This window comes from Mastomys coucha, unplaced genomic scaffold (genome assembly GCF_008632895.1).
Source record: "Mastomys coucha isolate ucsf_1 unplaced genomic scaffold, UCSF_Mcou_1 pScaffold1, whole genome shotgun sequence".
NCBI classification, from domain to species: Eukaryota; Metazoa; Chordata; class Mammalia; order Rodentia; family Muridae; genus Mastomys; species Mastomys coucha.
Genome location: NW_022196891.1, coordinates 55,590,200 through 55,612,843, shown reverse-complemented (window position 1 = coordinate 55,612,843; position 22,644 = coordinate 55,590,200). Strand labels below are relative to the sequence as shown.

The window sequence follows — 22,644 nt, the reverse complement described above, 5'->3', positions numbered from 1 at the left end:
AAGACAGGCAGATTGCAGCTACTCTTTAAAGGCTCCTTCCTCCACCACTGTCACACTTCACAATTAAGATTCTATACAAAAACTCAAATGAAAAATTCAAGAGGATCTGAAAATTGGGTGGATGGGGTATACTTTCACTAACCAAGGCGAATTAAGAAGCAAAAAGTAAAAAATAAAAAAAAAAAATATTAAAGAATGCTGTGGGTAATGGTTCATGCCTGTAATCCCAGCACTTGGGAGGCTGTGGGATAGGAGGATTGCCATTGGTTTGTATTGCACGGTGAACTTTCCAAGGAGAGAGGAGAAAAATAGGAATCCCTGTAGCAGATCCTACAATACCCAAATCATTTCTTGCTCTATCTGGAAGTCATTATTTAACCTAGGAAGTTTCTGGCTTCTCTAGAGACAATCAGACTGGGGAGACAATGATTGAAGCCCTTTGTCTCACCAAGCTCACATTCACTAACAGAGAGGACTCACGCAGTGAATCAAGGGTTCGGAGGCCTGAGAACTTCATGTGGCTGAGCTCCAAATTATTTAAAGTGATTTAGACTCCCAAAGGAACAGACAACACTGAACTTCAGAAGACAGATGTCAGCAAATTCCCTTCCAACTTACACAGGAGTTCTCCCAGCCTTCTGCATGCCCCTGTGGGTATCTAAGGCTCTTGCATAGTTATCCTGCTCCAGTGTTCTTAGTAATCATCTCTCCACAGAACTGTGAGGGTGTAAAACTGCCATGTAGCAGCATGATTTACATGGTGACCTGGAGACTAAAGCAGTTTTTGCATTTATATTGGGGAAAATCCATTAACTGGATAATTTACATTTCCCTCTCGAATCTCCCTCTAGTATGAACATTTCCAAGTTGTTGTCAATGTCCAGTCTTTGGAAGAACATTAACTTCCATCATCAGCACCATAATCATCAATCTACATTGTAATGTGAGAATTACTGGGAACTCAGATTTGCTATGGCCGTGTGCAAGGACATTATTCTAGGCTTGACCACCATCTGCCTATAAGATGGAGAATGCAAATCACTTAGAAGTGGTACCCTGAAGGAAAAGGCCTGTTCTGGGAAGTCATCATCCTGGGAACATCCATCGCAGGAGCCACATCCAAGGTAGAAAAGGGTTAGGAAGTAAATTCTCCAAATATCTGAAGCAAGCATTTCTTTCAACACAAAATACCAAGTATTCAAATGATACTTTCATAATTTAATTTAGCTGTGTCAAATCAAATATTAGTCATTTTTCTTAAAATATACTTTAAGTTAGTTTTTCCTTAAATTGAATTATAGTTGCTTTCTGTCTCTTTCTCTTTCTCTTTCCCTCTCTCTCTCTCTCTCTCTCTCTCTCTCTCTCTCTCTCTCTCTCTCTCACACACACACACACACACACACACACACAGAGAGAGACACACACACATCAAAGAAATGATCAGCTTTGGGATGGCTATTCAGTTGGAGTGGGGGTCCTTATTATGTGGTCCAGGCTAGCTTCAAAGAAATCATCCTTTTGTCTCAGCCTTACAAGTGGTAGAATTCTAAGAGTCTCCCAGTAACCAGGTCTACTGTTTTTCTAACACATGCTTTCTATTATATGTTTAAATGTTATATGTTTTAAAAAGATACTCCAAGTGCCATTTTCAGTATTCTCATACCCATGGTAACTTGATTTTATTATAATAAAATAACTAGACAATATTATAGAGGCTAAGGTGGATAATGGACACATATGTACATCTAGGAATGTTCAGTAGTGTTTTGGAGCTTTCTGAATGCCTATTGTCATTTCAAGCTAACACAACACAGCTATTAGCCAATTCCAATAGTGAGCAAATTCAAACAGGTAAAAAAGATTCCATTCATTTACCACACAGTTTATCTAGAACTTTATCAAATCCCCAGGGAAAAAATATGCTTATTGTGATATGATACTATATTTTCAGTTTTTACCTTGGGTTGGTGACATCATAGGAAAGACTGGAATGTGATCTCTATGCCAAGTTACCTGCATACACAAGGCTGACTCAGAAACAAGTTTAAAGACTAGGTGCAAATGGAACTCCGTAATTTGGTGTTCCAAAACCTTAGAGCTGGCTCACTGGACTAGACTCCATTCCCTTTGCAGACAATCTGATCCAGTCAAGGTGTGACAGTCTCTCAAATGTTGGGAAAGGGAGAGTAATAGCTCACTGCATACTTGGGGATTTCAGCCCCTTCCCAAGAAGATGGTATAGACTAGAAAAGTCTTTCTCAAAGGCGATGCCAGCGCACCTGAGGGTTTTATAGATAGCAAATGTGTATAAGTAATGTCTTCTCCACCCAGCCTACGATAACTGGTGGCATGAGGAAGGCTTCCATTTACTTATTACTTTTAGAGACATGTCACTGACAAATTTCAGAAGTTCTGCCTAGGATCTTCAGAGCACCTTACCTCTTCAAATCCCTAGGTCTCTATGTGCCCAATCCTCAGGATTGCCAGCTCTGGGCAGACACTTAAGAAGTGGATTATTCTAGATTCTTTATCATCTAGCTCTGGAAGAATCTGTCCTCCCTCTGTTCTTCTGGTGATAAATGAAGGTACAACGCCTGGGATTTTGAGTACCTCTCCTAGCACAGCTCAAACTCTTCCAGTAGCTCTAGAACAATAATCACCACCATATCCCTTAATATCAGGACCCCAGGGAAATAAACCAAAGTTCCTTTAAATGTCAGTCTCTCTCTTGCTCCCCCTGATGACCTTTAGGTAACCATAACAGTGTGCCTTCCAGGCTTACTGTATGCCCAAAGTCCCAAAGACAGTGGCTTAAAAAAAGCACCTCTGAAAGCCCCTCTAAGTTCCTAGATGCTGACACTCTTAACCAACCGCCTTCCATTCTTGACCCATAGACAATCTCACGTGGCTGAAGGAGGTTAAGCTAAGCCTAGCAAATCTAACCCTTGTAAGTGATTGTGGGCACAAAGCTCTGACCTCGAAAGGAATCCCAGAGAACTCATTACACTTCAGTAATAATAATAAAGGATCAGAACCTGATGAGATCATGGATGTTCATTCATTCAGTCAGTTAGTCAGCCAGCCAGTCAGTCAGTGTGATGGTTTGTATATGTTCAGTCCAGGGAGTGGCACTATTAGAAGGTGTGGCCCTGATGGAGTAGGTATGGCACTGTGGGTGTGGGCTTTAAGACCCTCATCTTAGCTGCCTAGAATCCAGTATTCTGCTAAAAGCCTTCAGATGAAAATGTAGAACTTTCAGCTCCTCCTATACCATGCCTGCCTGGATGCTGCCATATTCCCACCTTTGTGACAATGGACTGAACCTCTGAACCTATAAGCCAGCCCCAATTAAATGTTATCCTTATAAGAGTTGCCTTGGTCATGGTGTCTGTTCACAGCAATAAAATCCTAATCAAGACAATCAGTCAGTCAGTCAGTCAGTCAGTCAATCGTCTGTCCATTGACCAGATTCTATATACCAGTCAGAAAAGAACAGTAGGCTCGCTGGGCAGTGGTGGTGCACATCTTTAATCCTAGTACTTGGGAGGCAGAGGCGGGCAGATTTCTGAGTTCAAGGCCATCCTGGTCTAGTCTACAGAGTGAGTTCCAGGACAGCCAGGGCTACACAGAGAAACCCTGTCTGGAACCTACCCCCCCCCCCAAAAAAACCTAGTAGGTTCAGAGTCTAGGAAATGCAAACATACACACTCATGTACCAGTGGGAAGTATGATAGGAGAGATGTAAGCCAAGTGCTATAGCATCCACAGGAAAGCAGTGGCTCCTTTCTGGAGCACCAGGGTCAGTCCCAGCTGAGATCCCTATTTACTGTGTCAGTACTTCTCCCGTTCTTGGTCTCCACAACCTATTTCTGTCCAAATCTTAAAGAGTCCATAGAGAGTGTGTGTTCATGTGGTCTGTCTCTACCAAAGTGTACCATATCTGAAGCCAGAACTGAAAGAAGTTAAAATATTTACTGTTCCATTTAAAAATAATAGCGACCCTGCTACATGCAACATTACCCATGGATTCTGTGAAAGATAATTACATTTATAAAGCAAAGTATAGTTAAAATAGCGGTTTCTAACATATTTTTGCAAAGCTTTTAAGTGCTGTTTTAGGAGCTGGATAGGGCTTAGTCATTAAGAATGCCTAATGCTCTGAAAGAAAACTAGAGCTCAGTTCCCAGCACCTACATCAGACAGCTCACAACCACTGACTGTAACTCCAACTCCAACAATCTGATACCCGCTTCTGCCCTCCACAGGTACCCACAGGCATATGTTCATACAAACAGATACATAAATATGCATTTTTCTTAAATCTCTAAATGGTGTCTTAATAAATGTCAGATGGATTCTCATCTCAGCTTCTACATAGAACACAGAACCAAGTTATTTTGGTTGGATTTTATAAAGACAGTCCTTCTTAAAACAGATATGAAATCAAAAGCGATGGTGGTTATTTTTCCTTAATACTGCATCAAAGCTCAAAAAGTAATTTCTTCATGGTGAGGGGCTATGTGGGAGCAGAAACTGGAAGGTGAGCTTTCTGTATATATTTGATGTAAAAATCCACTGTCAATTTTGAAATCTGAAGGTACTTTCTCTATTCATGCAGGCTTTTGAAGCAATACTTAGAAAATAGCAGAAATACTTACTATCTAGATTGTCTAAATGTCAGTCCACTTCATGCTACAGGTTCACAAATTCTCACTCTGTTATTTCTCACTTCATCAGAAAAGTCTTTTGGTATTGGAAAACAGTGATGTCTCTGTGGCCTTCATGAGTCTTTACAATATTCCAACGATTCGCTTAAAAGCTTGAGTCTTCCCATTGGCAACAAAACCGTTAGTGTTTGCTATTTAAGCAAGCTCCTTTTTATCCATTTTGAAGAAAAACTTTGTTAAATACATTTAAAAAGCTACAATCATCCTGCCTGTTTTTCCTACAGATAAAAACTGTGTGATGAAACAAAATCAGGTACTTTAGCTTGTGACTCAGACAGTCACACCGCAGCTTAGAGCAAATGTGTATTTCCCATTTGAAGACTAACAGAGGACATGTAGATAGGGGTCAATATCTAACAAACAAATTGTTTGTACTGCTTCACTTTAGTCATCCCTAAGTAAACCCTGGGTCTGTGAAAATAACCCTTGAGTATGGTTAAAAAAAAATACAATGACTGCTACAACAGTTGATGTGGTTGTTCTTATTCCTATTACAGTATCTACAGTTTTCTCCATGAGTTTCAATAACCTAAATCAATGTAAATATCAACTCAGAAAAAAAATACCAGTGATATCTTAATGTTATGATGAAACAATTTCAGATTAAAGAGCTTCTGCAAGGGTCACATTGACCTCTGGGAGCCTGATACATTCCTTTGAGAATCAGTGAGCTAGACACGAGGCCTCTCTGGAGTTAAGCCTGGGGAAGGTCAGCAGCACCAAGATCAGATGTGCCAACTATACGCCTACTTCAGAAAACATAATCATTCTGCTGGAAGCTGTGGCACTGAAATGGTTAAGAATATGTTTTCTGGAATGTTTGTTTCGAAACAGCATCTCACTGTGAACCAGGGCTGGCCTGGAACTGACCATCAGCTTCCTGGGTAGCACTGGTACTCTACTTAGGAACCACAGTGCTTGGCTAAGCAACTATCTTCCTTCAAGAATCTTGAAGCTTCATGAAGTGGTCAGATGCAGAAAGCTATGATTTTAGAATTAAAATATTACTAGAAATGGACTTGAAGTGCTATGAAGAGCAAGGAACTCTCAGAAATTTTAGAGAAAGAGGTTGCACTTAAGATACACACACACACACACACACACACACACACACACGCACACACACACAAATAAATACATAAAACACACACACATACATAAATACACACCCATAACACACACATAAATACACATATATAACCCACACATATGCACACTGCACACATATACACAGAACACATACAAACACACACATATACACACACAAATACACATAACACACACATATTCACAGCACACATACAAATACACACATATGGCACACACATATGCATGTATGCACACAAAACACACAATGCACACATACACATATATACACACAACACACACAAATATGCACATAAGCATACACACACACACATACATACGCACACACACAAATAAATACATAAAACACACACACATACATAAATACACACCCATAACACACACTTAAATACACATATATAACCCACACATATGCACACTGCACACATATACACAGAACACATACAAACACACACATATACACACACAAATACACATAACACACACATATTCACAGCACACATACAAATACACACATATGGCACACACATATGCATGTATGCACACAAAACACACAATGCACACATACACATATATACACACAACACACACAAATATGCACATAAGCATACACACACACACACACACACACACACACACACACACACACAAACAGATACCAAAATCACAAACGATACAGAGTTAAGATAAATTTCACCGGTAGGTCACTGTTTTGAAGTAGAAGGCAGAGAGAGCTGTAGAAATGACCTTGAGGTCACCCATTTACCTAATCTCTGTCCAAAGAGCCTCAGTTTGATTTCAGAGTCGTAACAGACCCTGATTTTGTTTTTCAGAGATGATCAGCTACTGCGTCAATCTGGACAGAAACTGGTCTGAGGATGTGCAGGAAGTGTTCTACTCTATTTGCTAGACCAGAAAGTGGAAAGGAGTGGCTTCCAGGGCCTGCTGGGACAATACGACCTCCTTTCCTTCAACTGAAAGATCAAATTCAATCCTGTCTCTTCCTCTGGACATTTTCCCACATGATGTGATGCCTGGAGCTGTTACAATTAGCTTATTATGAATCTAATAATGAAACCCACACTTGTCACCTCAACAAGGGAGAGCAACGGTGTTAAGGGCTACTATGCTTAGGTTGGAAGCAGCGAGTTGTAGTTACCATTAGGGGACTGAAGCTGACAGGAGCACACACAGGCAGGTAGGTACAGAGACTCAAGGATATTTATAAGATGAAGAGAGAGACCTAGAGAAAAGAGTGAAAGTCTAGAAGAGAAGAAAGGTACAAAAGAACGAGGTACCAGAAGAGGTGGAATCCATGCTTCTGTGACACAGCTATGTCTCCTTTATTTTTAATGACACTGTCAGATTCAAGGGTCACAACTGGGACTCAATATCTGCTCAGAAAGTCTTAGAAACTGGAGGGGGATCATAATGAAAACAGAATTGGTACAGTTTGAGATTAGAGTTGCAAAGCAATCAGAGGCCATCTATGTCTAATAACCTCAAAACGTTAGGTTACCTGTGAGACAAGATCGTGGCGAGTTGAGAACTTAACTCCTACATATTTACAAAATCATATTTACAAATTTACATATTTACATATTTACAAAATGCAAAAGTCTGAAATAGTCACCTAGGGAAATGTGAGAGAAAGTTCATCAAGGTCAATATAAAATTAATAAACTATTTTCAGGGAGAAATCAAGATCGGTAACTCAGATAACTACAGAGCCTCAAGTCCATACAAGTAAGAGCAATTATATACAAAGCTTCTTAGTATTTGCTCGAGACCTCGGAGAAAAATCACATAGATTTTGGAGAACAATTCTCATCTGCTCATTTGAGCACTGAATGTTGAATAGTTACAAAAACAATATAATTGACTATAGTGATAAAATATATATTAGCGAATGGATCATGTCAGAGAGTGCTCATGGAGAATACAAGGTGGTCAATGAACTGGAGAATTCCCAAGAACCAAATTAGGGGCAGAATGGAATGAGAGATGCTGGAAATAGAAACTGTGACAGGAAGGGACGATATAAGAGACAGACACATTTAGGGATCAGGAGAGTGTGACCACAGTCCTATGTGTACAAAATGCAATTTTGAAGGTAGAATTGTGGGGGGATGTCCAGGTAATTATAAAGCAGGATATTAGATGTACTGTCTATGTGAAAGACTGCCCAGCTATAATGTGCAGGGGGTCACTTGCTGGTTTCTCTAAATAAAAATGTAGCAGAGCATAGCTACAGTGGTTCATTCACCTATTATATTTACCTAGTATCTGTGGGTGCCTTTTCACTATAACCATCTATTGAGTAGTTATAGAGACCAAGTGGCTTAAGATTGAAAATATTTACCACCTGTCCTTTCGGAAAACACTTGTTAACCAAGGTCAAGACAGTTAATAAGCTTGTATAAAGGCAAGAGACAGATTGAAAGAAAAACAGGGCCAGTGCCAAACACAATCACTGTTGAGAAATCTGGACACTAATAAATGGGGCAAAAAGGAAGGGAGAGAGTGACAGACCTGAAGAAATAAACTCCCCAAAATGAGTGTTGTTCTGCAAAGATAGCAGAGTTCCATATGTGCAAAGAATGCTTATTTTGAAGGTATCTTTTAAGACTTATTTAGTTTATGTACATGAATTCAGTGTCACTCTCCTCAGATACACCAGAGGAGGCCATTGGATCCTATTACAGATGGTTGCTGGGATTGAACTCAGGACCTCTGGAAGAACAGCTAGTGCACTTAACCCCTGAGCCTTCTCTCCAGCCCATGAAGGTATTTTTATATGCAGCGTGTGTGTGTGTGTGTGTGTGTGTGTGTGTGTGTGTGTGTGTGTGTGTGTGTATATACTTTTCACTTTCTTGAATTAAATCTAGTATGTGGCCTCCTAGCTGGCATTGCATTTCCAGGTATGATATGGCAGTATAAAGAATGCATGTGGCAGCTGGGCAGTGATGGCATACACCTTTAATCCCAGCACTTGGGAGGCAGAGGCAAGTAAGTTTCTGAGTTTGAGACCAGCCTGTTCTGCAGAGTGAGTTCTAAGACAGCCAGAGCTACACACAGAGGAAGCCTGTCTCGAAAAGCCAAATAAATAAATAAATAAATAAATAATAAAAATGCATGTGGCATTTTCTCCTTTCCTCAAATTAAAAAATTCTTATTCTGAGTATCTGCCCTTCCCCTGCTAGCAAGTTTTTGCATCCTTGTGAGCTGCTTTGCCAGAGAGGAGGAAAATGGCTTTAAGGATAGCAGAAGAATGAGAGAGAAGGATCGTAGGCTTCTAAACAATTGAATAAAGCAGGAAAAGCTGCCAAACTTCACCACTGACCCTCAGATTCCCACCTGAGGGAGGCATAAGCTTTTCTCCATTTAGTTGCTTTTACACAGCCTCTTTTCCCCCAGAAAGCTAACCTATAGTGTCCATTTAAAAACCTCACTTAAGAAGTATCTCCATATCTAGGATTTATATTTACATATGTGTTTTATATTCAGTGAACTCTGGAGTCCATATATGGCCCTGATGCTGCGAATTCATGCAATAGAATCTGCAATGGCATGGCAAAGATGGTAACAACCATCCATCCATAAGCTTGGGAAATGTCTGAGAGTGTGTAGAGGAGACACATCTCACACTTGGGCATGAAACGCCATCAGATTATGCCCCTTTGCAAGACTAAAATAAAAGAACCACTGTGCTAGTCACACCTTTGGTCCTGTGACAAATATTTGCATGAAACAAATTGCAATGGGACTTATTTCAACCACACTTTCAGAGGTACAGGATCAGGGCCACTTCATTGTTTTAGGACCATGTCAAGACAAAAACATCACAGAGGAAAGGTATGGTAGATGAAAAGCTTTTCACCTTGTGTGGACCAGGGAGCAAAGATGAATAAATAATAAGAAGGAGTAATGGACCAAATGTAGCTTTCAAAGGCACACTTCTACCAATCAACTTCTTCCAACCAGACCACACTTTTAACAGTTTCACCATCTCCCAATAATCTACCTAAATTTTGAGCCCATCAGAGAAGTAAACCATTGATTAGGTCCTAGCCCTCAAGATTCATGATTCCATGAGCTCTGAAAATACACTCACACACATATGCAGGTGTGCTGTATTAACTTTCTAGGGCAATTTAAAATTCAAGATTCACCATATTAGTCACCCAGGAAATACTAGAAAGGACAAAAAGGGGGACACACACACAAAAAGAGTAAGGCAGAGAAAGGGGAAGAGAAAACGATAGGCTAAAAACTGAGTCTGAGGGAATTTATATGCAGAGAAAAGGTATCTCTCCAAGGGAAAGCAGGGAGACTCAAATCCAGTCAGCACCACAGCATGCACACTTTCAGGGAACCAGAAGATGCCCTGTACATACAGGTTACAGTGGAAACAGAGTCTCAAGGAAGCTAGATGATGTGTCTGTCAATCATACCTGCAGTATGAAAAACCAGCTTCACCAGGTGCTACTAGGATGTACACGCTTAATCTCATGTCCCTTCAACTACGTGTTCTCATTTTTACACATGGCACCAAAATATTACTTATTTATTTATTATTTACATCCTTTGACCTACTTTTTAAAATTACCCTTTCTATTACTTGTTCCTTAAGCTATAGCTCATTATTTCTCACCCAAACCAAGAAGTCCTATGACCCACTCATATATCTCAGCATCCTTTGACTTTTACCTACTACTTACATGTTCATGATCTCACTAACAAAGTCACTAATTCACAACTTGGTCATTATAATCTTCCCATCTCCAGGCAATGATTTAAACATCATAGATCATTTCAATGCTGTTTAAATTGTTCTAGAAAAAAGAAGCAATTACTTTTATGGAGCAAATGTAAAACTGATACTAAATTCTGACAAAGGTTACACAGTCAGAAAACCTAAGAATCGCCTCACTTAGAAATAGTGATGCAATATACTCTTCATAAAATATCATTAAACAAAATCCAATTTCATATTCAAAGAACAATTAATTATTACCAGACAAAGACCGTTTCACAGATGCAAAAGCAGTTCAAAATGAGAAAATCTATGTATATAATTTATTTTTCAAATAAATCCAAGGACAATCTATTAGGGTTTTACTGCTACGAAGAGATACCATGACCAAGGCAACTCTTATAAAAGACAACATTTAAATGGGGCTGGCTTACAGGTTCAGAGTTTCAGTCCATTATCATCAAGGTGGGAGCATTGCACCATCCAGTCAGGCCTGGTGCAGGAGGAGTTGAGAGCTCTACATCTTGTTCCAAGAGCAAACAGGAGAAGACTGGTTTCCAGGCAGCTAGGGTGAGGGTCTTAAAGCCCATGTCCTCAGTGACACACTCCAACAAGGATACACCTACCCCAACAAAACCACACCTCCTAATAGTGCCACTCCCAGGGCCAAGCATATACAAACCATCATAGATGACAATCCTATCATTGGTTCTTTAAATACTGAAAAATAATCTAATTATATAAATAGTCTTTGTGAAGGAAAAACTCAATTATTCTTTAATATGTTAACTTTTATTCAACTTAACCTAATTTCAGAATCAGATCTAAAAATTATCAAATGCATATATAGTAAAGGTGATATCTAAAATTAGGGGAAACCTGTGGCTATTTAATGAATGGTACAGAAATCTGAGTAACTATAGAAATAGCTAGTGTATTACTTCACATATCATATCTGGACAAGGGATACCACATACCAAATAAGTTCAAGATATATTGAACATTTAAATGTAGAAGATAAACAATAAGATTTAAAAGAAAACATGAATCAGTTTATAATCTTAGCATATAGAAAATATTCTCAGCTAAACTTCAAAAAATGGTAGAATCTTAAAAAAAAATGCTTTTAATTTTATAAATTTCAAATCTTTCCAAAACCTAGCAACAAAATGAACAAACAAGGTCTTCCATGATGACACACAGTTTTCAGTCCAGAACTGGGGAAGTAAAGGCCAACCTAGGTTATATGAGATCACCACAGAAACAAACAAAACAAATACAATCAAGGGGGAAAAAAAACCACAACTTTATGTAAAATGCTTATAATTGACATTATAGACAAAAGGATAACCTACCACGTATCTGAGTACTTGTAACATACAAAACTGGCTAGCAATGGGATGTTAGTCCAGTGGACAGACAAAAACTACACAGCTATGTACTAACAACTACAAAGTGTGGAGATATAGAAACCTTCATATATTGCTGATAAGAATCTAGACTGGTGTACCCATTCAAGTGCAAACTGACAATCTTGTTACGTATTTATCATCCTTATGATCTGAAATTCTCTTCCTGGAATATGAATTTCTCCCAAAGTACCTAAGAAAATACACACCACGATAAGCACCACACTGTATCCAGTGGTAGGCAGTAAGAAATAACCTGTGTGTCAGCCATCCAGGAAGCTGATAGAATATGGTCAATATTCACAATGGGGTGTTCTACAGCAGTTGAATTCCTTTGAACTATGGTGCCAAAGTTCCTTATATGCACTACTACATATGGTAGGCTATGTATGTCTGAGCACTATGTACATCAGAGCTTACTAACTTAAAGTTAAAAATTAAAATTTAGTCATTTTGTCATTGCACTAACTATACTTGAAGTGCTGAAGGGGCACGTGTTATTAGAAACTACCAAATTGGATAAACAGTAACATTATTGTTAGATAAAAGTGGTCTCAAATCATGCATCATAACATGATTAAATCTTAATAAATATGGTAATGAGTAAATAAGAAAAAGAGGATTGGTCAAGCACACCTGTAGTCCCAGCTTAAGAGGTAGAGACAAGAGGATCAGAAGTTTAAGGTTATCCAACATTAACTGAGTCTCATTTTATAAATAAATACATAAATAAATAAAAATGTAAAGTCTAGTTGTGGGACAGCAAAGTGACTTGGTAGGTAGAGGTGCTTGCATCCAGCCCTGAGCTGTTGAGTTCAACTGCCCAATCCTCACAGTGGTAGGAAAGAAGGCTTTCTTAAGTTATTAGGAACAAAAATAAAATAAAATGGATTCCCAGATCAATGAATAAAGCCTTGGAAGGAGAGAGGCTTACATAGACTTGAGATAAAACTAAGCTGCGAATTGAAGAATATTCTTAGCATAAATTTCTACATTGTGATCACAATAAATACGCACAATCACAAAGACTAGTAAGTACACCAAACTCGTATGCGCCCTTCAGCCAGAACAACTTTTTTGACAAACTGAAGAGATTCTTCTAAAACAGAAGACACTCGATGCATGTTGACTAGGACTTCCGACAAATATGAACGTGTTTAAGTACAAATCTACAAGAACGGATGCTGCTGCAGACATCAAGGGGATGGGTATCATTAAAGATGAACAAACAAACAAACAAACAAACAAACAAAGGCCCACAAATGCTCCCTGGAAAACTGGGAAATGATCCTATTACAGGTTCGCTGTTAGCACACAGGATTAGGGCCAAGAATCCTGCCAAGATAACAAATGTGTGTGTCAAATGTATCAACACTTCTAGGAGTCAAGATAAGTTCCCGAACAGGTGAAGAAAAATTATGAGACAAAGAAAGACACTGAAGAAAAATATATCTGGATTCAACTGAAAAGACACATTTCAGTTCTGCCCCGAGTCTGGGGTTATAAGGAAGTAAGGATGAGAAAAAGGAAGGCTAAGGTAATTTGTAGGATAGTCCAATTACTTTATAATACCATAACCATGGATATATTATCACACAAGAAAAAATGAGAGGCACCAAGACATGAGCATTTATCAACATATATAACTTTAGAGTGCCAAGAGCCAACTCTAATGCCAGGAAACTAAAATAAAAGAAATCACTTAGGAGATTCAAGGACCCTAAGAAAGGCTGCAGAATGTGACAAAAACATTAACTCTGTTATAAGTGTCTGAATAGTCTCACTAAAGGGAATGAGGGGTACGTGCTGACCCAAGCAAGTTTGGAAATGAGTAGTGTCTAAAACTAAAGCAAAAGAAAGTATACCGAAAACTATTCTCTCATTGCTCATCATTGTAGGTAAGCAGTTCCAATAACCACAACCTGCATCCTGGAATTGAAATTTTAAATAACTGGATGGCAGATGATCAGAACCAGGTTTCTCATTGTAGAACTAAGATAGTCAGGAAGAAACTGTAGACTGACTCATGAATCCATTAATAATATAGAGAGTAGAATAGAGTTAAGAGTTGTCAGTATGAGCTGATGCATAACTTGATATGCCTACAGATGTTACCTATAGAAATCCTCTCTGCATTCATGTGTGGATGAGTCATTACACAGTTTGTTCCTTTGTTGTGCCAGATGACAGGGTGGAAACAAGGGTTACCTAGTCAGTGTATAAAATAATTCTTGGTGCCTATAACTTAGCTCTTAATACCATTTTCCAAAAAGGGAATCAGGGTTCCTGAGAGATAGAACTATTTCAGGTGTGTGGGGAGGATATCTGAGATAAACATAGACATTGATTAAAAGTAAGAAGTGTTCAAAACCAAAATCCACACTAACAAAGGCATGTGCAATACACAGAAGTCTACTGAAAGAGTTCCCGATAGAAAAAGCTAGAACAAACAATTTGAGCAATAAAATCAATAGAATAGTATTGAATTAAACCCCCAAATATAAAATAAGCACTTCCTAGTGTGTAAGATAAGTATTTATGAGCCCATTTGCTATGAATGGATAAACAAACAGAAAATACAATTCTCTCATATAAGATGATTCTAATTAAATAATTAATGCAGACACTAAGCCTATAAAATAAGTAGTTTTGTATGGTCTGTATTGTGCTAGAGTTGAGTACAGAATGGGGAGAAAAGTGAACCTCTACAGAGGAGACCTCACAGCACAGCCTCACTAGGTAGACAAGATCAACAGTACCTGTGATCAGCCATGCTGATATCATATCATAAAAATGACAGAATATGCCTTCTCCCTCAAACCCCACATCTCTTCTAATTACTGGGAAAAGATCAAAGGATTCCCAATGGAAGAACATTCTACAAATGAGTGACCACTATCCTTCAAACCATCAAGGTCGTTCTTAATGACAAGTCTGAGAACCTGTCATTGGCAAGTGAAGCCTAAGGAAAAGGGACAAGTAAATGGAAAGCAGGATCGTGCTTGGGGACCCTGAGCAGAGAAAGCCAAAAGCTGGTTCTTTATCTGTGATAATGACATCAGGCTAATGTAAAAGGATAACAGGAAGAGAGCCTGAGTGGTCATGTATCTATGTTCTAAATGATGAAGCATGTTTTCAAACACACAAACAAAAAAATCTGTCATCATCTTCAAAATTCCTTTTATTCCTCCCTTTCCCACTAGGACCTTTTATTAGTGATGATTCTGCTAAGTTTGTCTTTTGTATCCTTGCTTTGCATAAATATTTGACCACTCTGTACCTGTCCTCACACAAGATGACTCCATCATACATGATGACATATCATGACTATGTCAACGTACTTACTTTCTGTCTTTAACTAATGGAGCTTGTAGGTTTTGCTATTATCAAGAGCATTGCTAGAAATATTGCTGGTATACACTAAAGACTTGTGTTGTGCAATATGTAGCTAGAAGTGAAAGTGTTTGATCTTTGGGTCCCATTTTCAAGCCCGCTTTTACAAAAGTTGTGGTATCAATCCAGATTTCCACCAACAATAATCTAATTTGTATGAAGGGTGTTTTGTGAAAAGAATCCTCATGAAGATGTTTTGATCTTCTTATAAAAATTTTAAACTACATCGTATTTGTAATAGAAGTAATATGGTGAGAGATGTCATTGTAATGCATTAGAAACTGTCATAGGCTGGTGTTCTGGATGGTTACTGGAGTGGTTATTCCTGGTTGTCAACTTGAGGCATATGCCTCAAGATCTGCATGCCAAGATTCAGGTCAGAAACTTGTATCTCTCAGCCTCCAGATTAGGGTCACAGGTGAGCCTTCTAATTCTGGATTGTAGTTCATTCCAGATACAGTCAAGTTGACAACCAGGAATAGCCACTAAAGTTACCTTGCTGTAATCTGTGGGCAGCTATTTGAATGTGGTATAAAAGTGAAAAAAATGAAGATTTGGTATATCTCTGCTAAAAATGTACCAAGCTTTGTTCTCATAAACTGACAGTTATCTGAGAAAGTCCTAGTAGTTTAATTTTAATCATATTCAAAAGGAGGGAAGAGAGGGAGGAATAAAAGAAGAAAATTGATAAAGGAAGCATGTGTGTGCATACATATACATACGCATGCATGCATATGCATGTATATGTCTTTGCTCTATAAAACAAGATCTCAATTTCCCTCCAAAGAAGAATAAAGAAATTAAGCTTGTATTTATTTTTCTTTCATAAGCTCCAATGTCTTGAATTTAAGCTGTATCAGCAGATTTTGAAAAAACACTTGAAGCATCATAAAAATTCATCATTCCTGCATTCAAAACTCCTTTGATGTAAAAAAAAACTACATTTCTGTGGAGAAACAGTAAATAATAACCCTCTCAATACCATAAATTAGTGCGATCTGCTTGTATGTGTTGTTCAAGTGCTGAAAACTCCAACTTAAGATTGCTCTCATTCATTCCACCGTGTCTCAGATGAGGCCGCAATTCCATATAAACTTGTTCACTAGTAATCTAAACAGTTCACTGTATGGAGAAGTAAAGGAAATAAGGAAATACATCCCCAAGTTCCTCTTTCAACGGAAGATGGAGAGACGTGTGAAAAGAAGCTAGGGATAATGAAGTGCTTCAATTGCTTCCTGGTAGTCTGAAGCCCACCAAAGGAGAAAATGCTGTCCAGTGTTAAATCTGAAACCAGTTCTTCACTACATGAAAGCTCACTGGGCTCTGACGGTATATTCTAAGCAGCACAAGGCCATATAACAAAATCCAGAGGCTTCATATGGGTTAAACATGGTGGTGTTTTTGTATGGGCTCATGGTTCCCCCCCTTCATATTCTGTTTGCATTTCAAGGGGGGCACTTCTCAGAATATTCACACATTGTCATCATCAGCTGGTTTAGTTATCATGCCTGTGGATGCCATAGACTACCTCCAAGTAGTAAAGGAACAGGACTAGAAATAAGAACCTTTCCAATTCTTCATAACCAAATCAAACTTTTTAGGTGTTTCGTGATGGAGTTCACCCTCTGCATTGAATCCTGTGTGAGGAAAGACTCAGTGGACAAAGCTGTTTTAGAAGCATTTGCACACAAAAGATTTCTCTGTATAAGTCAGATGAATGTGTTTTCTTTATCCTTGTCATTCATGGGGATCCTTTATTTATATAAAAGGATTTTTTTTTTGAAAAAAATTGAGCCATATAGCAAAAACAGAGAAAAGTCTAAATGTCATATTAACTCACCTAAGTTTAAATGAGAGGCGAGTCAACCCATTATTAACAAAGGGACCCTGAACACTTTGTTTATCCCAATGGTCCTAACTCTTCTCCACTGTTGGAATGGACAGCAAATTGGAGGTTAACACCACATTTGTCTTCATAGCCTGTTTGTTTAAGCACCACTACTACTCAGGCATCTTTAAAAGCATCTTGCATGTGGATCCTTGCTATACCAATACAGGCTGATTTAGCCTTAGGCATGCTTTCTTCCATAAAATCCACAATAGCTAATGCAAGATGGCAAGGCTCAAGGACAAGCAGTCTCGTTTTTAAGGTCTATACATGCAAAGACTCAAGAGTTGGTATGAAACAGAAAAACACCCTCTTCAGCTAGCATTGGGAGTAATGAGCACATCTTTTCATAACAGTGAAAATCTGGATGCCCCTCTTCACATTAACTGTATTCCAAGATCAAATATGCTCTCAAAGCAGGAATGCCTACTTCTATGAAAGCCAAGACACAATTTTTAGTTGAGATATTACTCTGTAAACATTTAAAATCTCCCAAGAGGATAATACAGCTTATGTACTCAAATATTTTTAGTTAGAAATTATAGTTGCTTTGCAATACTTTAAGACCCTTCACAACACATCTGAGAGCAGGGGTTTAGATTATCTGACTTGGAGTTGTCTGATAAATACCATAAAGAAGACAATCCGCTACAATAAAATTCATATTTGTGGAAAGGTAGGCAGGCTAGAGATGGCAGGACCTGAATATAAATATTCCGATTCAAAACTATGTACGGCCAAAGAAGATGTGATTTACAGTGCCACTTTACCATTGTGCAACAGTCTGCAACTTGCACCTCAAAGAAGAGGAGACAAGGACTCCTTCTACACTCCCACATCTTACAAGTAAAATGGACAGGGCTGGTAGTTGAGATAGCCTCTGGAGCCCAGTCTCACTCCTTTCCAGATCAGGTCAGCCCTCCAGTCCTGACCTGTGGAGAGGCACTCTCTCCTCTCCAGATCCACATGCAGGCCCCACTATTCCCATAGCTAAGCTCTACTCTAGTCAGGGTAATCTCTATACATAACCAGGTCATTCCTATATCCAAGTATTCATAGTCACCACTATCCTGTTTTCTTTCCACATGACCTCAAAGACCTTCACTTCTAGACAAAGCCAAGTCAGACGTACCTTTTACTTTATTCATACATATATGTATAATACACACATATATAGCACATATATATGTATATGTATGTGTACTTATGCATTATACACACACATATATTTTACAAAGAATACTATATATATGTAGTATTCTATATTATATATATAGAATATATTATATATATGTATTATTCTTTGTAAAAAAAATTACAAAAGTGTTCCAGGTGACAGTGGTCTGTGAAGGGGTTAGAGAAAGCTTCACAGAAATGTTATATGGGTACAATGTTCATACAACAGGACACCTGTGGGCAGGGAAAGACAGAGAGCCCTCTAGGGAGAAGAAGGTATGTGCAGAGCCTTTAAAAGATCCCAAAAACTGTACATGACTTAAAAGGATGAGAGGCTTGAAAAGTTGGCAGCAAGATCATTTGTTAAAGACCCTTGCCTGGAAAGGGAAAAGTGTGTTTAATTCATTGAAATGATAGGACTTAATCCTCAAAGCAAAAGAAAGCCAACACTTGTTTTGTCATTTATTCTCATATTTTTTTCAGGAGTGACAGGACCTGAATTTTGGTCAAAGCACTGCTAAGCACATTACTCCATGGAGCCTGCTCTTCTCATAGGAGCATCTATTTCCTTGGCATTCATAAGCTTGTTAACATCCAAACACAACTAGGTATGATTACAGTTCTTATGAGCACTTTTGTGTTCCTGATGAGTAGAGGGTACGTGGGGCCAGGGGTGATGTAGTTAACTTCTGTGTCCTGATAGTCCCAAAGAGAACTAAGTTGTATGAGCTGCATAAATTCCCATAAGTACTTAATGGAAGCAAGTCTGCTGCCAGAGAAGTGTGAGACAAGATCTACACACAAATTATTACTTCCCTCACTATGAATCTTGAGTTGCAGCACTCAGGCCCACATGTTAACTTTAAGAACAAGTATTCTTCAGTCTGTCTTCTATGAACTTGGACTCCTCTCCCTCTCTGCTCACTTAGATGCTGCTCCTTTGAAATTCCAGGCCAAACGGGACAGACAGACAGGAGCAAATCACTGGTTCTGAGTGTATTTTGGTACCAGGGAAGTTGGAGAACAACCATGCACTTTCTGGGCCTGAAGTGAAAGTGCTTGTGCCTCTGTGTAAATGCCTTAGTGCAGCAGGTTACCATAGCAACCCCAACAGGGTGCTGCTGTGGGCAGCTTTGTACAAAGGCGCAGAAAACCAATTATTGAACATCTAAGCTTTGGACATCTAGCTCATATAGGTCTATCACAGTATAAAGGCCTGGTTTTGGAATTTTTCAAAAAGAGAAGTGGAGTTCTGAGTGGTTGCTAGCCCAACCTCCCCTTTTCACCCTCATATGTCCACCTTTATGCACAGTAAATACTGCATGCAGAACTCCAAACAGCCTCCTTAGAAACATATAATTCTCCACATTCATTCTTCCAAGGCACGACGAACAGATTGAATTTGCACATCAGCATGACTTCAACAGAACTTTGTATCCACGGAATAACTCAACAAATTGTATGCTGTAATGAATAGCAAAGCCACTGCTCCTATTGCTAGGCAGCCCCCAGTCTTTATTATGTTATTGGTATTTTTCCTGCAATAAAAATAAATAAAATAATCCATTTAAGTGTGTAGGTTGGCTTCACTGGGTTTAACTGAGTTGCACACCAGGAACTGTAAATGAACTTTTCATAGGACCAGGCAATTTTTAAAATTACTTCTCCATTGTGGCTCAGAAAGGAGGGTTTACTCGGCTACTCTTTCTGCTCTCAGTATAAAGATGAATCTTTGTAAAAGAAGAGCAGGGAGAAAGGTTCTAATTTCACCTATGGTTTCAACCTACAGGTGGCTAATGGGGAACCATGTTCCTACAAAGTGAATCTGAGTTTGTAGGACATCAAGTATATATGATAGTATCCTGCTTGGGTTGATATTCTCTCTCTTTCTCTCTGAGTTAGGGTAACCTTTAACCCTTCTCCTGGACAACATTGGAATATGTGAAGCATATTGTAAGACTTTGTAAACTGTACTCTGCAGAAATGGAGTGCACAGTCGGGGCAGGCAGCATGGAGAGACATAAAGCTTCAGATGGAGAAGCAGAGGGATGTGTTACCTAAGTCACACATGAGCCTGTGATGCTCTGCAAGATGCTGGTAATGAAAGCAAGAAGGGCAGTGTCAAAGGGACATAAGATGCAGGGCCTGAAGGAATTTTGAGACCTAAGAAAATTAGGAGAAAGGGATCAGAGAGATGTAAACAAAAGGAAAGAGAAGTCATTTTGTGTTCAGGAATAGCTATGCCTACTTAGGGTAGTTTGGAGAACAGAGAGGAGCAATAGTAATCATCGGGCCACACAGTTGGGCCATTTCCTTAGGAGACACTTTAAAAATGTCATGGAGCTGTGGGCTCCCCCACCCCCGAATAAAGAGGTTGTTAGATTTAGGCATGAAGGCACAACTTCCTAAGATAAACTCCAGGCGCATAAGAAATTTGTTTGGAAGGGAGGGTCTCTCTCTGTCTGAGCCCTGATGAGTGAGGATCAGCCTTAGCAGTGAAGTATGCACATGCTGGCAAGATGACCACAGAACTCCTGTTCCTTAAGCCTGGGCATGGCTGTGGCTGGGTTTGGGTGCCCAAGGGATGTGAAGCAAAGAGCTACTAAGCATGTGGCATGCAAGCAGTGAGAGAGGCCTATGAGAGTTGGTCTGGAAACTGACGATGTTCAGATGTGTTCCTGAATGAAAACTCCCAGCTCAAGGCTGAAGGTTTCAGAGACACTCTAGCAACCTGTTCCTTTGGGGCAAAGCAACTAAGAGGGAAGGTTCAGGTCTCCAGATTGGATCTGGGGAGACATCAGGCGCACTGAGGCCCAAGTGCTGGCCTGCAAGTGGGTGTGAAGAAAGGTCCAGGAGTGGGGCGGATCCAGGGAGGTAGTGTGGGGGAGGGGAAGTGGCCACAGCAAGTGGATGTGCTGAACCGGCCAACGGGGTGGGGGACCGCCTGTCCAGCGCCTCCTCTGGCCTCTTCCACCTTTCCCGAGACTCACCCAGCACGAAGTAGGGTAGCTCCGTGTTCTCTAGGTCGTCCACCACGACCATTTCTCCGGGGAAGTCATTGCGCACTGAGAAGAGAAGCTTGGGTTCGGAGGCCGAGGGACTGTGCATGATGCTCAGGTCGTTCTCGCGCAGGAAGGGCAGTGCCGACACAGTGATGCTCTTAAGCTTGCACTCCAGCTCCTTGGATGGATCCACGTCGCCGGCAGCTGTGGCCAGCACCGCAGCCGGCCCCCAGCAGCAGGCGAACAGGGCGCAGAGCCCGGCTAAAGCCATCTTGAGCCCTGGCCGCCTTCCTCCCAGCGCTGCGATGGTGGGGGAGGCAGCCAGCAGGGAGGGAGCAGCGAGCAAGCAAGGGAGGCGGGGGAGGTTGGGGAGGGGACACGGAGCTCGAGAGCCCTGATCCCCGAAATGAGATGCTTCTCAGAGAGCCTTAGGTTCCAGCGCTGAGGTCTGGAGAGCCTGGCTCTTTGTTTCCCGGAGCTGCTTATCTGGGGAAAGGAAAGGGGGGTTGGGGGGTGAGAAAAAGGAAAGGAAGGATGTTGGGAGGAAAGAGGAAGAGAGCTGGGGATTATAGGGAATCAGGTCAGCCCCCAGCTGGCTGATGATGCTCCTGCCTCTCTGCTCCTCTCCATCCCCCAGGCTCTTGGTTATTAACTACCTGCTCTGCATTTTTAAAATTGCGTCTTTGTAATGCAAAAATCTCTCCTGTCGCAGCATCATCCAAATGGCTTGGGAAAAGGCATACACTGGCACACACCTTAAAGGGCTCATCTTCAAAAACAGGTGTAGGGGGTTGGGGGTGTCTTTCTAATAAAAAAAAAGTGCCCAGTGTTTTGGGGGTTTGTGGGTGTGGCTTATCCTCGTCCTTCTGGTTCTTTTTCTTCTTGTTCTTCCTCTCCTCCTCCTCCTCTTTCTTCCTCCTCTTCCTCCTCCTCTTCCTCCTCCTCCTCCTCCTCCTCTTTCTTCCTCCTCCTTCTCTTCCTCCTCCTCCTCCCCCTCCTCCTCTTCTTTCTCTTCAAAAAACCCAACTTCTTAGTTGGATTGGATTTATCTGTTGGATTGCATTTGTCTGTTGGATTAAGAAGGTGTTGAGATAAATGCACACGTATACATTTTGATCCAGTATGGTTTCTATAGAATAATTAAAGATAATATTTGCAATATTGATATAAATAGAGCAATCCAAAA

At 40.0% G+C, this 22,644-nt stretch overlaps 1 protein-coding gene across 3 annotated transcripts in view; it reads right to left on the bottom strand.

Annotated features, from left to right (window-relative positions):
* Astn1 (astrotactin 1) overlaps positions 1-22,322 on the bottom strand; it is a 316,570-nt gene extending 294,248 nt beyond the window's left edge. For 2 of the 3 annotated variants that reach the window (XM_031386411.1, XM_031386430.1), the window contains exon 1: positions 21,447-22,322. In XM_031386411.1, coding sequence (XP_031242271.1) covers positions 21,447-21,729 — 283 coding nt within the window. In that variant the 5' untranslated portion in view covers positions 21,730-22,322. The remainder of the gene's footprint in view (positions 1-21,446) is intronic. The other variant, XM_031386421.1, reaches the window with a different exon arrangement.
* Between the last annotated feature and the right edge of the window lie 322 nt (positions 22,323-22,644).